At 39.3% G+C, this 21,556-nt stretch overlaps 1 protein-coding gene across 3 annotated transcripts in view; it reads right to left on the bottom strand.

Moving 5' to 3' along the window:
• Window positions 1-2,123: 2,123 nt before the first annotated feature.
• The window catches only part of RALYL (RALY RNA binding protein like), a 585,620-nt gene continuing 566,187 nt past the window's right edge, over window positions 2,124-21,556 (bottom strand). For 2 of the 3 annotated variants that reach the window (XM_034763203.1, XM_034763205.1), the window contains 2 exons: window positions 17,714-17,823; window positions 2,124-3,194 (listed from right to left, as the gene is read on the bottom strand). In XM_034763203.1, the coding sequence (XP_034619094.1) occupies window positions 17,791-17,823 (33 nt within the window). In that variant the 3' untranslated portion in view covers window positions 2,124-3,194; window positions 17,714-17,790. The remainder of the gene's footprint in view (window positions 3,195-17,713; window positions 17,824-21,556) is intronic. The other variant, XM_034763204.1, reaches the window with a different exon arrangement.

Below are 21,556 nucleotides of genomic sequence, written 5' to 3'. Positions count from 1 at the left end.
ATGATCACTGGATGTTACTGTAGCTCTAAAGAACTACAGCTACAAATGTCTCCTTTTATGGCTATAATATAATTTTAAATGTTTAAAAATGATGGTTTCTGGTACTCAGTTCATTCCTAGGGTAAAGTGATGCTTAGGCTGAATATTATAGCTCTGATTCTAATTTACACTGAGGTCCCTGGGCAGCTGACAGTGTGAAGGTTCCATAAAATGTTTGTAAATTACATTTACACTGCCAGAATGGTATAAAGGGGCATTAGTGTAAATGGAAATTAGGTCCTAAACACTTACTGGTTCCTCTGTGCTGCAAAGAATACGTAACACAAAAAAGTTAGTAAACCAAGTGTATGTGACAATGGCAAGCAATTGTATACGGCAATAAAGCATCAAGTCCTATTTAAAATACCAGCATCTCTTCAATGATTTGAATCTAATGTGTCATTAAGAAAGTTAGGAGAATATATTATACAGCACAGCAAGCCCATAGCTTTCAAATGTAATAGAATCAATAGACCCCATCTTAGATGTTTTTGTGCCAGAAAAAAATACTTTCATGAATAACATCACTGTGTGGAACAGTGTTGACTGTTGAGACTGTGAAATCATTCCTGTAAACACCAAATGCAGATGATGGCACATTAAGGAATAATGTAAAAACCTGCTGTGGTACTTTACAGTTCATAGTACCCACTTAATCATGGCTTATGGTGCTGAGCTGGTTCAGGGATTGCTCATTCAAACCATCTGTAATACAGAATTATGAAATTATTTTAACTACTAGCACAGTTCCCATAATTGATCTACTAAGAGGACATTCTCCATGATTTCAAAAAGTCATCAGCTCAAATCTTTTAAGCCCTTATTCACTCCTTACTGAGGCAAAACTCCCACTGAAGAGAGAGAATTTGGATTTATTATTTATTTTTACTGTAAATTAAATAAGAACCATGGGAATGGTGAACTTTGTTATTAATTTTTGCAGCTATAAAATGGGTATATGATGGAATATTTCTCTCCAGTTTTCAGTAAGTTTAGAGAAAAACAACAAAAAGGACACTTCCCTGAGGTATTTCAGTGATTACCAGACTATTGGTATTATTTGAGTTAATATTACTGATTGTAATATTTTGTTTGGGTTTGCTGTGATTGTAACACAAAATGGGCCCCAGTCTGCATCCCTTATGTTGAGCAATAGTGACTCATAGTATTGTTCTCATTAAAGTAAACAGGCAAAACTCTGCTTTCAGTTAAACTGGTATAACTCCACTGATTTCAGTGAAATTATCCTGAATTTACACCAGTGTAACTGAGAGACAAAATGTCATTTTCTCTATTCTCCTATTGACTTAGTTCCCACACAGACAAGCGGAGCCTGGTGCACACTCTCCCTCACATATATTTAAAGGGTATTTCTCCCTTTTTATAACTGACCCTTCCTGAAGCCAGTCTGGATACAGTCTTTGGGTCTTCTCCCATTTTCTTCATTGTGAGGTCTCCATCAATTACTCTCCACCCCTCCATCACATGCAGCCAGTATCATCAGGTCTAGTCCAAAGCTCATTGAACTATAATGGAAGTCTTTCCATTTACTTCAGTATGCTTTGGATCAGGTCCCAGGGACAATGGTTGAAAGGACAGGGACATAAAGTCATCGTTAGAAATGCTGTCAGTTTTGTTCAATGAAACATCAAGTACTGTAGGACAAGCATGGTAGTGCAAGTCACATCTCTGTAGTTCAGTATTTTGAAACATACTGCGTCAGAGCTCCACTTACTTGGATGAGATCTTTCTCCTGGCAACATGTTCTAAACGTGGCTACTTCTAAGCAATCCAGCCAGTAAGACTTTCCTTTTTAACTCTAGATGTGCCTTATGACTTAGCTACAAGACATGTCTCTCTTGCATGAAATATTTTCTGAGTATATCTCATATAAAGATGTGGATACCTCTTCCCTGTTATGAGTGTCATCTGAACTGGTTCTCTGGAACTGTGAACAGTCCTATCATGAAAACTGAGAACAAGGTGGCACTTTCTTTCGAGAAGCAGCAGTCACACCAGTGGCTAATATAGCTTAAGTGTATTAAAACACATTTGAGTAGCACATAAGAGAAATAATGCATCTATTTTGTTTGAAAAGAAACATGATTTATTAAGAAATTAAATACTGAATTCCCCTACAGCCTCTGTGAGAATGGATTATTCCAACTTCAAGCATGTGGAGAATGCTTGAGAGATTGAGAAATGGAACGATCCTATTGACCGAAAGTGAAACAAAACAATTGATAATCTAATGTAAGGTTTCAAATATTGGCAATATATAAAACATTCACCTGTCTGGAATACAGTTTGGATAGGACATTCACTGGCATGTAAACTTTTCCATAAGGTAACAACAAACTGCTTTGAGATAGTAACAGATACAGATGAAATAACTGTGCTAATCTATGGCATCACAGAGAGTGCTTGTTTGAAAAAAGGGATTAACAAGTGGGTCTAATTTACAGTTTATCAATTGATCTGATATTTGACATATTTGCACTTTTTAGCAATTACGGTGAAATAGTGCATGAACAGAACAGAACTATTACTTTGCCTTTCAATATTATCCCTACTAGTAAACATAATTATCTTAAACTATGAATATAATGAAAAGTAATGAAAAATACCATACAACATGATTGATAATAAGTCTTTGATCATAACATGACTGTGTCTGAGTTAAGCTATAAACATAGAAATGCAATATCAACTGACTTTAAATATGATAAACAGTAAAACATGCTAATCATAAAAATAGCTTTTACAAATATACATTTGTATACAGTGTCTCTCACGCCTGCTAAATATGTCCTTCATATTATTATCATACAGTACCTTGGCCTTTAAGACATCAAAATTAAAAACAAATAATACCAATAATTAGCCAGAGAAAAACACATTTACAATCTAAACCATAAAAATCTGACAGTTGTACAGCTTAGAACATATAAGAAATGAAATTTCTAAGGTTTGAACAATAATGTCCATTTTAATAAGTAAAGTGAGTTTTCATACAAATTGAATCAAAGGTGTTGCTAGCCAGTAAGAAACCGCAGTTCACATTTCTGTGGGGGAGTGGAAAGGGGAAGTCACAGTTTCTCTTCTCAGCCTCCAAGGGGCTCACACATGACACCTCATCACTTGATCTGTAGAAACTGAAAAATGAAACGTTTGCTTTAATATGAAAACATGGGCTTTGTTTCAGCAGCACATGGAAAAGGCGTCAGGATAAACTGTAGGGGAAAGGGACCAGGACAGCGTTATTTGCATTTCATGGTCAAATCAACCATCTGACGTTGACACTTAATTGATTAAGTTTTTAGGCTAAAAGGAATGTCATGTAACTGCTACAATGGAAAGCCTGTACCATAAATACCCCTACATTAGAATGCACTACCCAGAATTAACTACACTGATTCAAGTCACAACCCAACTCCTTGGTGAAGTATACCTCTCATCAGGACTTTATATTTGTAATAACAGGGAAAGGAAGCATTTATCTCAGCTACTTCGTGAGATAATGTAGAATGCATTGACCTGCATACTTACATTTATTCTAAATACACTGCATATGGCTCTCTATGTTTTGAGTTTCATTCTCCAACTTTTTCCCATGCCATTTATGTTGATCATGTGCTTTAACACTGGGGGGCGGAGAGGAAGGAGAGGAGGGAGTTCTTATTATCTGGTTCATGAATCTTTTCCCAGGTGCTTTCTAATAGTTTTAATATTATTCTTGTGTGCATGCATTAGGCCTATCCTCTTTATTAAGGATTAGATCTTATTTGTTTTAATTAAATACAATCACTTTTTGGCTCCTATTGTAGCTTTTTCAGCATCACTGTTTTAGAGTGGGAATGTAGTGGAACTTCCTAAGGGCATTATGTCTGCAGATACCTGCATCTGCAGACACTAGAGTCCTGGTATAAATACCCACTGAAGGTTATGGGAAGTTTTTCATTGACTTCAAATGGTCATTGGATCAGGCCCTATGGGAGCACTGAGCCATTAAACAGCTGCAACACCCATTAAAAGAACACAGCAAGCGCTCCCATCTACAAGGGTTGGACGATAGAAGTCCCCTCAACTGGGCAGAAAATTTTGATAAAAACCAAGAATATTTCATTTTTATTGAAATTTTCAGCAGAAATTTTTGAATATTCATTGAAAAACCAAAAATCTGAAAACCATTTTTTAAAGTTTTTGTCAAATAAAACTGAAACATTTTGACCAAAACCTGAAAAATTTCAGACAAAAACTGAATATTTTTCAGCCAACTCAGGTTTACAGCAGAAAAGTTTCAGGGTTTTGGGTTTTCTATTGAAAAATCAAAAATTTTAAAGAAAAGAAGGTGCTTCCTGCAAACATTTTATGTTGTATTGAAAAAACACAATTTTCTGTTGAAAAGATCAGATGGAATTTTTTTGACCAGTCCCACTCCCAACAGCACTGGCCTAAGTCTTCTTAGAACTGTGGAGCACTCCGGAGACATTATACATTTTCACTCCCCCCTTATTCTCAGGGAGCACCAGCATTCTGGCTGTACCCAGCACAGGTAGACAGGGCTATGGTGGAGGGTCCCCAGGCCCTCCCATCCTTGTACAAGAGCACCTACCATCTGCTGCTCCGTTTTAGGTTAAAATTATATTTAAAAATATTATTCTCCACACGCATAGAGAAGTTTTTCATATCTCCCTATTTTTAGCACTGTATCCCTGGACAGACTTAACTACATGAAAAGGATTTTCAATCCTCCCCTTAAGTCAGAGAGAAGCCTAATGGTTGTTAAGTAGGTATTCATCTTGTGAGAGGAAAAAAGCCTGCGGTTCCACTGTGCACCCCATTAGCTCTAGAGACAGTTCTCTTTTTCTAGCCTTTTCTTCACCTTTGCGTCGCTGCTACATTGTATATGCAAAAGACAATAATTATCCAAGGAAGAAGAGAGACAGATTTTCAAATTATTTATTGAAGCTTTTTCCTTGCCATAAACCTTCCAGGCATTTACCTGTCGCTAGTAATAAAAAGCTTCATTAGGTTACTATTATGAAGCAGTGCTGCTAACCATCTGGATCCAAATTGTGAATGTTGCTTTGCTGTCAGTTAGAAACAATGGTAAAAATTCACCAGTCCCACAAGCAAAAAATCTTGTGTTTTCTTTCAGTACATGGACTTGTTATTTGTCTCTTGTTTTAAAAGGCTGGGAAGAAAGGTTAAAATGTTAGATATTCAAGCTTCTATTTTCTCCAGAATGACAGTCACCCAGGGCTATGATTAATCTAGTGTAATATAATACTAATTTTATTCTACTTCTTTCTGCTGAATAGTGTGTAATTTATCTACTGGCTTTATGGTAGCTCTGATGATATTAAAAACACTCATGATGATTAATGTTTTTTTTTAAATCTGTTCATTTCCTTCCAGTTATGTATAAAAAAAAAATACCCTGACACAATAGAGAGGAAAATGAATTACATTCAAGCAGGCAATATGGCTTTCATTTGGTGTGGTTATAAGGGAACATATCAACCCAAAAAGCAAGGTTCAAACATATTGCATTAAAAATTGGATAACCCAACTGAACATATAGAAGCTGCAGTCATAAATAATATCAGACAAACAGTAAATACTGTCCTAGTTGTGATAACATCCCCTGGGAAAATTAAAAGTTGTTATGGACTATTTATTCATTCATTTTCCACCTGAAATAATTTGCTATTCTTTTTCTATATTGTTGACTTTTTGAGCATTGGATACTGGAGGGACTCTGGTCAGTCATGTACTGTATCTTAGTTTTCCAGAACTATTGTTGCTCCTACAGTTCCAATATGAGCCCTTTGGCTTTTGTACATGACCTATCCCAAACCATATCCAATTAATTTAAACTTTACATTGCTATAATATCGTGTACAGATTTGCAAGACCTAAATTAAATGTTAAAGCAAAAATGCATGTCAGAGCTGATTTGCATGGCAGGATATACTGGCTCCAAAGTTTCCCAAACTATACTCAGCTAAAAACTATGGAATCAATCATAGGGAGTTGAGACTCCACAAGCTTCACTCTGATTCTTCCGGGGATAGCATTTAGTGAGTTAGCCCCTGACCTTCCATAAAAGATACAGATTCCACTCCTTAAATCCATGGATCTCTGTGAATCTGTCAGAAGCTAGACACATTTGTGTGGAACTTTACCTTCACACTGTCACTTGTCCTCCTTCTGCTCCTGGTTCTCTGCTTCCCTTGACCATTAAGAGCTATGCTGCAAAACTGTCTTCCAAGGAGCTTTTTTGGAAGCAGGCAGCATTAAAATATGATTTATAGCAACAGTGATTGCAAAGCCTGTTTAAGAGCTGCACTGAATCTGTGAATCTGTTGGGTGTAATGGCCACCCCCCATCCCCAGCACCGTTTGGGGCTGTACTGGTCATCTCTTTTTTCTGTAGCAGAGCAGGTGTTTGCGGTCATTTTGCACTGCTTTATCTCCTGCTCCCCCAGCTCCTTTTTGGTTTGACTTTCTGCTGATGGAGGTCTGGAGTCTTGGTTTCTGCTGGCAGAACTGTGAACAAATCCTGCACTCTTTCTGCACTAACTTACTATGTTGTATCCCACAGGCTTAGGGGGCGGGAGAATACAGTGGGGGGAAACCAGTCAGCACGACCTCCCCAGTTCCCTCCAAAAGTGTGGAGTTCCTCTCTGGTGCGGGTCCCACAGGCTCAAGGGAAAGGCATGGTGCAGAAGCTGCACTCCCTCTTCTGTGCCCATCCTTCAAACCTCGACCTGTAAGTGCAAGCTTCTCTGTGAATTCATAATCGCTGAGCATATGCCTTTCTTTAGAGAGTGTTAAAAGTGTGACATGAGAAAAAGACTGCAAAGATGTTCACAATTAAGCTAATATGGGACATGTCTTCCACCATCTAGTCAGGCACAATGGGCACATTCAGAAAGTGAATAGAGGGTAGGATTGCCATGTGTCCAGTTTCCAGTCGAAAAGGGCACCTGACAGTGTCGGGTCAGAAACACTGACCGGATGCCCAAAGTCTGGTTACCACCTGTAGGGGTGCTGGAACAGTGGGGTCCAAGCAGGTGTCACCCGCCGCAGTGCAGCACTTGGCTGCTGAGGGAGCCAGGGGGCAGAGTGCTGTGATCATCTCCCAGCCTGGTTTTGCAGGCAGCAGGTGAGTCTTGGGGGATGGGAGGGGAGAAGGGGCAGGCCAGCTCAGTTCTCTCTCACGTTCCCGGGCCCCCTCTCTCCAGCCCACAGATCCACCTGCCCAATCCCTGGGGCTCGCTCCGGTCTTCCCAGCAGCAGGTCCCAGGATGTGAAGCCACCGTCCTCGCAGAGCAGCTGTGACTCGCCTGGTTGCTGCGGGGAATGTGGGGAGTCTCTGGGAGCCCTGTGGGGCTGCAGGGCTCTGGGCAGCTCAGGAAGGCAGCTAAGACCTGGTGGAGTGGTGGACAGTGCTGCTCGTGTTGTGGGGCAGGCATGCAATAGAACAAACATCTCAAACATATCTCATTCTAGTAATAATCTTCAATCTATAATTTTCTTCAAAGTTAAAATGAATTTGAAATTAGGCAAAAATTAGTTATTTTTAGTAAAAGTCATGGACGGGTCACAGGCAGTAAACAAAAATTCACGGCCCGTGACCTGTCCATGACTTTTACTATATACTCCTGACTAAAACTTGGAGGGAGGGAGGGGCGCGCAGGTGCTGGGTGTGTGTGTACCCGGGTGTTAGGAAGGAGAGGCGGGCGGCGGCGCATGGCCTGGGACCCCCACTGGTACTGGGGGGGGGGGGGGGCTGGCAAGGCCGGCACGCTCCCTACCTGGCTCCGTGCCTCCCCCCTCCAAAGCTGCAGCAGAGTTTGGGTGTGGGAGGGAGCAGGGGCACAGGAGGGGGTGAGGCAGATTCTGGGTGGCACTTACCTGGGAACCGCGGCCAATGGGAGCTGTGGGGGCAGTGCCTACAGGCATACCGGCTGCTGCAGAAGTCACGGAAATTCACAGCATCCATGACTTCCGTGACCTCTGAGACAAACTCGCAGCCTTATGATTTATATAGAGTCACAGAATCTTGCTTTGCCGGATGCATCAAAAGGCACCTCATGATTATAATGATTACCAACGGGTTACACAGCATCTTGCCCAGGTATTTAAAAAATACAAAGTCACAAATGAAGTTACCAAGTTTTATTGGTGATTTAATGGGAGTTTTCTATGGATACCATGACCTTCAAAAGCCCAGCTCAGTTGCTGTGAGTAAGAGAATGTGAAAAGACTCAATTACAGGCTCAGTATTGTCATATGTAACACAGTATGTAGAAAGTGACAAATTAATGGAAGTTTCTAACGTAAAATCTTTTATAGCAAGGTTGTGAGAGAATATTGACTGCATATATTGAATAGGAAGGATTATGCAGTTTGTTAAATATTGATAAAGGAAAATTAAATGAAGAATATGTATTTTCTTTACATTTACCTTCATATGATGAAACCCAATGAACACAGTGTACACTCTGTCAATCATACAGTAAGTAGTGCTGGAAACACCCCTTTATCTGTTCAGTGAACACAAGCATCATTGCTACTAAGTGTCAGTACACACAAAATGGGTGTTTTTCTCCCTGAGGAAAGCAAATATTTGTCTTTTCAAATCTACTTTTTATACTGAAATGTTGTGTTCATTTTACTTGCACGTGGTTGTTCTATCACCAGTCACGAGTAAAAATGAGATAGTGTGAGACTCATCACCATCTTTATCATGAGAATGGCAATACTGGGTCAGACCAATGGTCCATCTATCCCAGTATCCTGTCTGCTGACTGTGACCGGTGCCAGATGCTTCAGAGGGTATGAACAGAACAGGGCCATTATCAAGTGATCCATCACCTTTCATCCAGTTCCAGCATCTGGCAGTCAGAGGCTTAGAGACACTCAGAGCATGGGGTTGCATCCTTGAACATCTTGGATAATAGCCAGTGATGGACTTGTCCTCCATGAACTTATGTAATTCTTTTTTGAAACCTGTTATACTTTTGGCCTTCACAACATTCCCTGGCAATGAGTTCCAAAGGTTGACTGTGCATTGGGTGAAGAAGTAGTACTTCCTTTTGTTTTTTTTAAACCTGCTATTAATTTCATCAGGTGACCCATGGGTCCTGTGTTATTTGAAGGGGTAAATAACACTTCCTAATTCACTTTCACTACACCATTCATGATTTTATACTCCTCTAATTTATTACCTCTTAGTCATCTCTTTTCCAAGCTGAACAGTCCCAGTCTTTTTAATCTCTCCTCATATGGAAGCTGTTCCATACCCCTAATCATTTTTGTTGCCCTTCTCTGTACTTTTTCCAATCTATCTTTTTTGAGATGGGGGCAACCAGAACTGCATGCAGTATTCAAGGTGTGGGCATACCATGGATTTATATAGTAGCATTATTATATTTACTGTCTTCTTATCTAGCTTTTTTGACTGCCGCTGCACATTGAGCATATGTTTTCAGAAAACTATCCACAATGACTCCAAGATCTCTTTCTTGTGTGGTAACAGCAAATTTAGACCCCATAATTTTGTATGTTTAGTTGGGATTATGTTTTCCAATGTGCATTGCTTTGCATTTATCAACACTGAATTTCATCTGCCATTTTGTTGCCCAGTCACCCAATTTTGTGAGATCCCTTTGTAACTCTTCTCAGTCTGCTTTGGACTTAACTATCTTGAGTAATTTTTGTATCATCTGAAAACTTGGCCACTGTTTACCCCTTTTTCCAGATCCCTTATGAATATGTTGAATAGCACTGGTCCCAGTTCTGATCCTTTGGGGACACTGCTATTTACCACTCTCCATTCTAAAAAGCTGACCATTTATTTATGGTAGCTTACTTTGCTTAAGAGCCTTTGGTGAGGAACCTTGTCAAAGACTTTCTGAAAGTCCAAGTACACTATATCCACTGGATCACCCTTGCCCATGTTTGTTGATCCCCTCAGAGAATTCTAATAGATTGGCGAGGCATGATTTCCCTTCACAAAAGCCGTGTTGACTCTTCCCCACCAAATCATGTTCCTCTGTGTGTCTGATAATTCTGTTCTTTACTATACTTTCAACCAATTTGCTTGGAACTGAAGTTAGGCTTACTGACCTGGAATTGTCAGGTTAGTTCCTGGGGCCTTTTTAAAAAAATGGCATTTTTTTAGCTATCCTCTTGGCATCTGGTTTAGCAATAGGGATATTATTTTCCATCCATTTGCACACAGAAATATTTTAGCAAATGGTACCTTAACATCTTTGCTGAAAAGAGTCCTATGAAAACTTCCACACTTATAAAACCCTAAGTAGTAGCTTGGTGATCTAAACCTCAGGTTCGAAATAGCGTATCCAGTTCCCCGGGAAAACAGATTCATGGTCAGCTCAGTGCTTCATCTTCCCCAGCTATCTACCATGCAATTTGCTGCCTGTGGCTCTTTTGCATAATACCTTAATAACTGAGGCTTGGTCTGTTTTGTACAGATCCTGTGGTTCTTTATATCGATATAGGGGTTTGCCCCATTGTCTTTGGCCAATTTTTCTGGTATCTAGTAAATATCTTTGGCAATACACATGAGATTTAGGCCTGCATTTCATTTAGCTATGATGTCTAAATAGTTTCTATAGTTATTTTTGAGTCACCTCTTTCTTTATGTCTGAATGCACTAACCATGGGCCAGATCCTTGGCTAGTATAAATTGACATATCTCCATTGACTTCAGAGCAGCTACACTAGCTGAGGATCTGGCCCACAGTCTAGAAAACATGGGTTTGTGTTTCACTACTTGTGATATCAATATAATGTACATAAATTACTACATTTTTCTATTCTTTTTTTTTAATTCAGAGTTTTTTTTTCCTGAGTGAAGTCAAGAAGCAGGAGACATAAGAGTTTATCTGGCACAGAACAAAATCAGTGCAGTATGGGCTCAATTCTGCAATGTGCTAACTAAGTGCCCTCAACTCCGTCTGAAACAAGTTGAAGTGAAGAATGCTCTGCACATGCCAGGATCCAGCTCTATGGAGCAGTAACTGTGCAGATGCCCCTGTGTTTCTTGAACCCCAAACATGAGCAAATATCATGACAAATGCTGAGAGGTGCTGCGACTTGCGCTGAAGGCAATGGTAATCCCATTTCAGCACCTCTCAGGATCTGGCCCAACCAGCTCACTTTTGAGCATGAGCCCTGATAATGCTAATGGTGCAGAGGAGATGTTTTGGGGATTCAGAGTGCTGTCAAAAAGTTATAAAAGAAAATTTTAACTGCTATAACCTCTGCTTGATATGTGGAGTGAGGATTCCCCAGTGTGAACCAGTAATCCAATTAGCATTAATGCTAAAGGCAAGAATTCCTGCCCTACCAGTGCCAAGGGAGCAGGACTGAACGGAGGGTTTAAACTTTAAAGAATTGCTGAAAATTCTACTCTAAGGCCACTCAACATGACTAAACTTTTAATTTTATTTTTTAATGTTTGACTAATGTATGGTTTTAGGAAAGTGAAAGACTGAGAGAACTCATTTTAATTAAGGAAACATCTGTTAAACTTGCCTAGTTTTGTTGCCAAAATCAAGGAAGAAAAGGAAATGTAGCCAATAGTAGACATTGTAGGTAATGTAAAGAGCAAGGCAAAACCAAATGGTTGGAGAAGAAAAGGGGTGTTAATGGGAACAAGTAGTTGAAAGAGTCTGGAATGATGTTACAGAGTCCACGATTGGCCCAGGGGAAAGGAGAAGGAATGAACGGGGAGGAAGAGGGACGGGACAGTAACAGTAATGAGTACTAGGAAGGTATTGCAAGTGGTAGTGATATGGTCCTGAATGAGGGCAATGAAAAAAAAAAAAGAGAGGGAAGTAGATTGTTTTGACACTTGCCTTGGAAAAGGGTGGGTTTGAGAGTGTGATCCTGGTGGACAGAGAAGAGAATTAATGGCATGAAAGAGCAATTAAGGCTTACCAGAACATTTGGAAATGAGAAGAGAAGCAGGACATAATTGTAATAGTACGTTTTAAATAGCTTCTCTTAGACTCTTTCCCCATTAATACTTATTTTACCTGTACATGACAGTGCATAATAGCATCTATCAATTTTATTCTATGAGATTTTCAAGAGATTTTTCTTTTAAAAATAAATGACAAAATCTGAAATGCTGGATTAAGGATTTATTGTGCTATGTAAATGTAGAATCACTGGGTGCACTCACTTAACTCTCTGTTCTCACCTTCTTCAGCTCCCTCCTTCACAGTGTGTGTGCCTCCATTCCTCTCTCCTTATTACAAATGCAGCCTTCTTCCTCCTCTACTCAGTTTTCAGCTTTTGTATCTTATTAATGATAATTTGATTAGCTCTGGCAATGTGCTAGATATTTTTCAGAATTTAGAATAAAACTTGATCTTTGTAACAGTAGCTACTGGAGTCAGTGTATCCTCACCTTTGTCATGTGACATGGGATTTGACTTTATTATCCTGAACCAGATCATTACCCACCCAAACATACTTATACTCTAAGAACCCAAACTTGCTCTCATTGAAGTTAATGGTAAAAAATCCCATTGAATTCAGTGGGAGCAGGGTTGGGTTCTAAGATAAATTTATACTGCCTTCAGTACTTGGAATAGTCTTCCATTTATTGCCTGACAATACCTTTCTCCTTCAAACACACGTCTTTTGGGAACTGACCCATCTTTCCCTCATAACTAATAATTTCAATAGAGAACTTTACTGGCCAGAACACGGTTACTTGGTTTGTATTTAAAGGAATTAGATTGCTACCATTTTAATAATTATTATTTCCCTTTTCTGAGGTCCATAAGTGGCTGCACACTGATGCATTCAATCTGACTTTCACATTATGGTGTTAGCCAGTCATAAAAACATTTAAACAACATTTGTATTTTCTCAGAAAATAAGACCTTTTGGTAAAAATGGGTCAGTAACTGCAGTGTCTTTGGGAGGGCTATAGAAAGGAATAAAATAACATTTATATTTTTTGTCAATTTATACAGAAAAAAGAACAGCTACCTTTTGACTTTTCAGCATTTGCCCCACTTTACTTCCACAAAGATGCTCTTTGACTTACAGACATGGTTTGAAGGAAAATGTTCCCTCTGATGGTTTTATTATTCACCATTCTTGACTCTGAAGCATTCTGATAAAGACTGTGAAATAAATGTTTTCCAAGGGAACTAAAGCTATTTACTTTCAAAGTCTGGCACACCAGGAAAAATGTATGCTATATGGTGGCTGCTCAGCTGCAGTTAAATCAAAGAATTGCAGGATTGGGTTGATAGGTTTAATCCTTAGTTCAATGCACAGCCCAAGTGGCGTGGCTGTGTCCTTAGGAACTTCTCAGTGTTAGACAGAAACTTCTACTGAGACTGCAGAGCAATTGCATGGTCCCCTGACACTGCTTCTCCATGTCAGGGCTGGAGATACTTTTGTTATACCAATCCCCCTCTCCATGAGGGTGGGGAAGAACGTCCACAGATAGGCAGTGGAAAAATTCAAAAACATCTTTGGGTCTGATCCAATGCCTAATGAAGTCAACTGAAATACTTACTATGCTGTAAATCAAGAATAACTCCACTGAAATCAAAGAAGTTACACCAGTGTGAACGTAGTGAGTACAGAATTGGGTCTATTTAAAATAATTTTTTCCTAATATTAGCAAATTATTTAAAGTTTCTGTAATCTTCCTGATTTAAAGTTATAAACTCAGAACCTATTTTTCATGAGCACAGAAAAATCTAGTTTGGAATTTATGTTGGATTTTTGCAGTTAAAAAGTGTTAACTGCCTAGTTCTGTACAACACTTAGGATTTGATTCTGCTCTCGTTAGTTGCACACCGGTGTATTTCCACTGACTCCTATGAAGTTACTCCTGATTTATATCAGGAGAAGAATCAGCAAAATCAGGCCAGTGGTATCAGACATTAAAGTCAAGTTACATCAGAAATGTATTTTGCCTATTCAGTGTAGTATTTTGTGTGCGTGCATCCAAGAAAAATATGTGACCCGACCTGACAGTTGGTCTATGCTATGAAAGAGACAAGATATGAGAGACAAGGTGGGTGAGGTAATATCTTTTATTGGACCAACTTCTTAAAAGCTTGTCTCTCTCACCAACAGAAGTTGGTCCAATAAAAGATATTACCTCACCCACCTTGTCTCTCATATCCTGGGACCAACATGGCTACAACTATACTGCGTGCAATAGTTGGCCTATGTCATGAGACTATTATGTGTCTGAATCAATCTGCCACAGTAACAATTGTGGGTGTAATACTAATAGATGTTTTTTTTTTTAAATCATGTTTTTGGTAGTTTTAAAAATGGGCAATTAAAAATAAATATTTTCATCTCTTAAAATACTGAAGGTTAGAAACCATTTGTTATTTTTTAAAAAACTTAAGGTAAAAATAGAGACCTGTCAAAAAGCCAAAACAAAGTGTCTGAAGAAACTTACTCGGCAATGATGAATCTGCTGGTGACTACCTGGCAAGCTAACAAACAGCATAAGAAGATAACTGAGCTATCCTTCTCAAATCACAATCCACTGAAGAGCCAAAAAAGAGCTAGGCACAAGCTATTTAGACAACTCAGCACAGTACAGCAGTCGTCAGAAATGCTTTTACTTATCAAATATATTGTCAAACTATCATCCATGCTAATATTTCAAAAAAGGCTCATAGCTAAAACACTGTCAGGCTACAGTTTCTGTTAACATTTGGTATACAAGAATTTTCCCCAAAGCAGGCTTTATTTATTGACAGTATATCTAGTAATTAAGAGTATTTTTATTTTGGATTGCCATAGCATGGTGTTGGGTTTTAGCAGTTTATTCATACTTTTCAGAAATGGTCTAAATACTAGTAGGTTGTACCAAGTTCTTTTATTACTCTTCTCTGGAAAAACTCTAATTCAACCTTAACTGTAAATGTCTTTTCTCAGAAATGGTGTGTCCGATTTAACCACCGCAGAACACATATGACTTGTGACTTCAATGGGACTCATATCCTGCAGTGGGAGAATAGGGCCCAGTATATCTCCTGATTCTGTTACACATGGGTGGGCTCTTCACTGGAAGCCACTAGTGACGATTTCATTTCAGAGGAACATACTTCAAAAAGAGATTAGATGCTAAAGGGTCTGAATTTTTTCCTCATTGAATTTCTGGCATTAATTTTATAAACACAGGGCCTGATGCCACACTGGTGTAAATCAGCATAGCTTCAATGACTTCAACAGATTACACCGCTTGACTGCTGAGAATCTGGCCAACACAGATTTAAAACAGGAGTAACTTTAGTGTTGTCAAGAGAAGTATAAGTGAGTGGAGAATCAGGTTCTGAGAACTCAGACTAGCTCATACCTAATTATCTCTTTGCAGACCATGCTATAATGTAAATGATCGTTGAAAATTCAGGAGAGCCAGGATTGTTGGTATAGTATTTCTGAGAAAAGAAATTAAAAGGCAAGGACAATTTTTTCTGTCTTCTTGAAGGGTATACCTGTTAGTTCCACTGGTAAAGACTTCTTAACATTTTTTCCTCCCACCCAGAAAAATTTAGTTTTATGACATCTTGGGGGTTCCTCTTGACAAAGTTTGTAATTATCCAGCATACTCTACTTGGTAAAGGTGTGTTTTTCATATGTGCATGCTGGAAGCAAGTATACACGTGCACAGTTTTGCATGTTGTGGCAAAGTTCCTCCTCTACCTTAGTGGGTCCTGTGCTTATTGGCAGATTTGCTCACCTCAGTAATCTTCCCCTCTGGTGGAACCCACAGTCTGGGTCAACTCCCCCTGTGTCTGATCAGGAGTTGGGAGGTTTGGGGGGAACCTGGGCCCACCCTCTACTCCGGGTTCCAGCCCAGGGCCCTGTGGATTGCAGCTGTCTATAGTGCCTCCTCTAACAGCTGCATGACAGCTACAACTCCCTGGGCTACTTCCCCATGGCCTCCTCCAAACACCTTCTTTATCCTCACCACAGGACCTTCCTCCTGGTGTCTAATAATGCTTGTACTCCTCAGTCCTCTAGCACCACTCCCACTCAGCTCCTTACACCTCTTGCTCCCAGCTCCTCACACACACACCTCACTGACTAACTGGGAGGCTTTTAACTAGTTCCAGCCAGCCCTTGATTGGCTTCAGATGTTCCAATCAATGTAGCTATCTCCACTGCCTTCTAGAAGGATCTTAATTGGCCCCAGGTATCTTGATTAACCTGGAGCAACTGCCATTTGGTTACTATGGTACCAGGGATTTGTTTAGCCTGGGGCTAAACAAATAGGAACATACCTGTTCCTCACTACTTTACTGTAGCCATCTGGCCTTGCCCCATCACAATGTGCACCAGTGAAGACTATGAACTGAAAATAATATGCATACACATTGAATCAGCAGCACAGTTGGAAATAGAATCAAACAGAACCCTGACTAGAACTGAGTGAATTTATGTTTGGTGGCTCAACTGAAAAATCCCCAGAAATTTGTTTCAGGCTGATCCAAAATAGAATTCTCCAGTTTTTCTCACTGAAAGGAAAACAAAAACAAAACAACAACTCCAAATTGGTCTGGGTCAAACTAAATGCATCATTCACCCAGGAATTATTTTTTTTGGTTTTGCTTCATTTTTGTGTTTAGCAGTAAAACAATAAACCTAGCTAAATTTCTAAGTAAATCCTTGTTTTGAAATGAGAAGTTGAACAGTTTTGTTTAGAAAATTTTGAAACACAATATTTTGACTTTTCAAAATAATTTTTAATTTTTTTTCCTGCCCAAAACTATTCGCTGAATTTGACCCAAATTTGTGGATAATTTTGGTCAACCCAAAATCTCATTTCAGCTAATATATTATTCATCTGAAAAGTTTTGCCCACTTCTATTCCTGACTCCCAGCTCCCTGCTTGAATCACTAGATCTGAACAATAGAATAGCCCACACTCATATACTCAGCCTTTTTAAGTCTCTAGAAGCATGTAGTTTAGCCATATAAGTTATGCATATTGTTTTAAAAATTGATGTTGGGAAAGAGTTTTGTTGTTGAATACTAAATAGCAGAGCAGGTAAAAAGCAGTAAATATGTGAAAGATGATGGGCAAGTTCATCTGCCTGTTTAGTATTTTTTCAAATGTGCAATTTTAGGTATCCAGAAAAATAACTGAATTGATAAAGGGTTTAATAGACATGAAGTAAGTGATGGAAATCTTGTTGTACAAATTCCTAAAGCTATAGTGGATTTAGGTGTTAAAAAAAAATCATGTTACAATCAGTGAGAGTAACATGCTTAAAACCCTGCACTATGCTTAGGAAGTCTACCTCTGAGTAACTGCCAGAGAAATATGGGATGGCAAGGCCCTTCCAATGACTCATTTATACAACAATGTGAACAATAAACAAGTCTACTGTGATACTGCATATATTAAATATAAAAAAGGGCATGTCAGAAAGTTTCTTGCAATTTCTGATTTCATGACATGCTTTTATTACTTTTTCCATTTTTTCAGTCACAGGTTATTAGATTCACTGCAGCTTTAGAAGGTACAACACATTAGTATCTGTCAGGTATGCTTCTGCTAATGACTTTTTTAGCTTGCTCAAATATAAGTGTCATGCACTGATATTCATCAAGTGAATGCAACCTTTTACCTATTCATTTGTCTTAGGCATGAAGAACTCCATGTTTTCACTGCTATTGAGAAAAAGCTCACTGAAGTCCAAAGTGTTCAGTACACCAGGGAAATTGTCCAACAGTGTTTCTGTTGATATTAAAACATTCAGACTCATTAAAACAAAATTTTGGCCCAGCATCACTTCAGCAGATACAATAGTTGAACCTTCGACTTGATGGTATAGTTTCTTCTGTGGAAACTAGTACAATGGGAAAATGTGCAATGTACAAAACATATTGCAAGCTACTAATCTTGGAGAGCCAAATCCAGTTAACTCTATTGATTAGAGTGGAATTACTCTGGCTTATTTTGATGCAACTCAGAGCAGAATTTGGCTCATAATCTTTAAAGCAAATCTGGTATTAGAAATCCAACTTAGATGACGGAAATGTGAAATACATTAGATAACATTCATCATGCTTTGCTTGAGATATTTAAATACAGGACTTACTACAGCAATACTTGCTTGTGTAAGATGTGTTTGGTTCAGTAGAATGATCCTTTTATTTCTTTTCAGTACAGTTTATTTTACTACGGCTGGGTCTACACTACCTGCCTGAAACGGCGGGTAGAAATCGACCTCTCGGGGATCGATTTATCGCGTCCCAACGGGACGCGACAATCGATCCCCGAATCGATGCTCTTACTCCACCAGCGGAGGTGGGAGTAAGCGTGGTCGACGGGAAGCCGCAGAGGTCGATTTTGCCGCCGTCCCTACAGCAGGGTAAATCAGCTGCGAATACGTCGAATTCAGCTACGCTATTCGCGTAGCTGAATTTGCGTATCTTAAATCGACCCCCACGTAGTGAAGATGTAGCCTACCTAAACATAAGAACATAAAAACTGCCATACTGGGTCAGACCAAAGGTCCATCTAGCCCTGTATCCTGTCTTCTGACAGTGGCCAATGCCAGGTGCCCCAGAGGGAATGAACAGAACAGGTAATCATCAAGTGATCCGTCCTCTGTTGCCCATCCCAGCTGATCCATCAGCTGATCCATCCCAGCTTCTGGCAAACAGAGGCTAGTGACACCATCTCTGCCCATCCTGGCTAAGAGCCATTGATGGGCCTATCCTCCATGAACTTATCTAGTTCTTTTTTGAACCCTGTTATAGTCTTGGCCTTCACAGCATCCTCTGGCAAGGAGTTCCACAGGTTGACTGTGTGTTGTATGAAAAAATATTTCCTTTTGTTTGCAGCCTATTAATTTCATTTGGTGACCCCTAGTTCTTGTGTTATGAGAAGGAGTAAATAACACTTCCTTATTTACTTTCTTCACACCAGTCATGATTTTAGAGACCTCTATCATATCCCCCCTTAGTCGTCTCTTTTCCAAGCTGAAAAGTCCCAGTCTTATTAATCTCTCCTCATACGGCAGCCATTCCATTTCCCTAATCATTTTTGTTGCCCTTTTCTGAACCTTTTCCAATTCCAATATATCTTTTTTGAGATGAGGCGACCACATCTTCATGCAGTATTCAAGATGTGGGAGTACCAGGGATTTATATAGAGGCAATATGATATTTCTGTCTCATTAGTGATCTGGAGGATGGCGTGGACTGCACTCTCAGCAAGTTTGCAGATGACACTAAACTGGGAGGAGTGGTAGATACACTGGAGGGTAGGGATAGGAAACAGAGGGACCTAGACAAATTATAGGATTGGGCCAAAATAAACCTGATGAGGTTCAGCAAGGACAAGTGCAGAGTCCTGCACTTAGGACGGAAGAATCCAATGCACTGCTACAGACTAGGGACCGAATGGCTAGGCAGCAGTTCTGCAGAAAAGGACCTAGGGGTTACAGTGGATGAGAAGCTGGATATGAGTCAACAGTGTGCCCTTGTCAAGAAGACTAACGGCATTTTGGGCTGTATAAGTAGGGGCATTGCCAGCAGATTGAGGGATGTGATCATTCCCCTCTATTTGACATTGGTGAGGCCTCATCTGGAGTACTGTGTCCAGTTTTGGACCCCACACTACAAGAAGGATGTGGAAAGAGTCCAGCGGAGGGCAACAAAAATGATTAGGGGGCTGGAGCACATGACTTATGAGGAGAGGCTGAGAGAACTGGGATTGTTTAGTCTGCATGAGGGGGGATTTGATAGCTGCTTTCAACTACCTGAAAGGGGATTCCAAAGAGGGTGGATTTAGACTGTTCTCAGTGGTATCAGATGACAGAACAAGGAGTAATGGTCTCAAGTTTTCAGTGGGGGAGGTTTAGGTTGGATATTAGGAAAAAAATTTTCATTAGGAGGGTGGTGAAGCACTGAAATGGGTTACCTAGGGAGGTGGTGGAATCTCCTTCCTTAGAGGTTTTTAAGTTCAGGATTGACAAAGCCCTGGCTGGGATGATTTAGTTGGGAATTGGTCCTGCTTTGAGCAGGGGGTTTGACTAGATGACCTCCTGAGGTCCCTTCCAACCCTGATATTCTATGATTCTATGATTATCTATCCCTTTCTTAATGGTTCCCAACATTCTGTTCTCTGTTTTGTCTCTCTCTGCACACTGAGTAGATGTTTTCAGAGAACTATCCACAATGACTCCAAGATCTCTTTTGTGAGTGCTAACAGTTAATTTAGACATTTTATATGTATAGTTGGGATTATGTATTTCAATATGAATTACTTTGCATTTGTTGAATATTGGCATTCTTGTAAAAAATGCAAGTAAATTTAAATCTTCTTGTTTCATGCAGATTTGCTATTTTACCGAAAGTAATTCCTTGTTACTTACTAGTAGGGACAAAAATTATCACAATGGGCCTGATCCAAAGTTAACTTCAGGCCTTCTATATGCTTTGGATCAGGCTCTGTAGTGCTAGGAAATGTTTGGAATATGTACTTTTTGAAAGGGAATTTGTATTTGTAGATACTAATTTGTCAGAAAGTTGAAATTCAGTGGTCGAAATGTGGTCCTGTCTATATAGTCCAAGATACGTGTGTTCTACTGTTCTGTGATGAAGGTAGAGAAGATACGTTGATATTATCAAATCATATGATAATGATTTAATTTTTGCATGATAAAACTGAATTCAGCAAGAAAACTAACCCTGAGCTCTGTATGTTGCAGTTACTTTATATCTGACACATGATTCTCCATCTAAAGACAGTAAAAGCATAAAAAATGACAAGAAAATAGACTAAGCTGGATACATACAATACAGAGGGCTATAAAATGGACAATATAGAGAAATGAAATATTTCTGTGAGGCAAATGTAACAGAAATGTAGTTAATAGATAGGGAATAAATTCTGATCTCAGCTGCACCAGTGTACATGGAGAATAACGGCAAATACATAGACAAACACACTGAAGACCCACATTTGCAAGATGCAAATTGACTTTTCAGTCATTGAAGTATCATTGACTTAAGTGGGAGTTGAGAGGATGCACAATACTTCATAAGACTTGACCATAATATTTATATATCTCATCTTCCATTTAATTTTATGTCAATTTCTGAAGGCATCTTAACAAAATTAAATATATATTAGAATAGGTGAAATTCACAACATACGGTACATAATGAACTGCCCATAGCATATCATAATAACTCTTGCCCAAGGAGCTGAGTATCTGAATGAGAACTGCTGAAGAAAGACACATAGGTCAATTAAACCAAAAAAGCCACCCTAAGAGAACTACCCATTGCTTAGGTATGCTCTCCAGCAATCTTTCATAGCAATTCCTTCTCCCTCGCTTCTTTCTAATTGCATGGCTCTTTTACTTCCTCACATAGCTAAAGTCAGTAATGCTTTAAGTTACCACTGGACAGGAACTAATGAAGAAGAAAAACAACATGCTGCCAATAGGAAGGCA

This window comes from Trachemys scripta, chromosome 2 (genome assembly GCF_013100865.1).
Source record: "Trachemys scripta elegans isolate TJP31775 chromosome 2, CAS_Tse_1.0, whole genome shotgun sequence".
Taxonomy (NCBI): Eukaryota; Metazoa; Chordata; order Testudines; family Emydidae; genus Trachemys; species Trachemys scripta.
The sequence above is the reverse complement of the archived record's forward strand: the minus strand, read 5'-3'. Positions and strand labels throughout refer to the sequence as shown.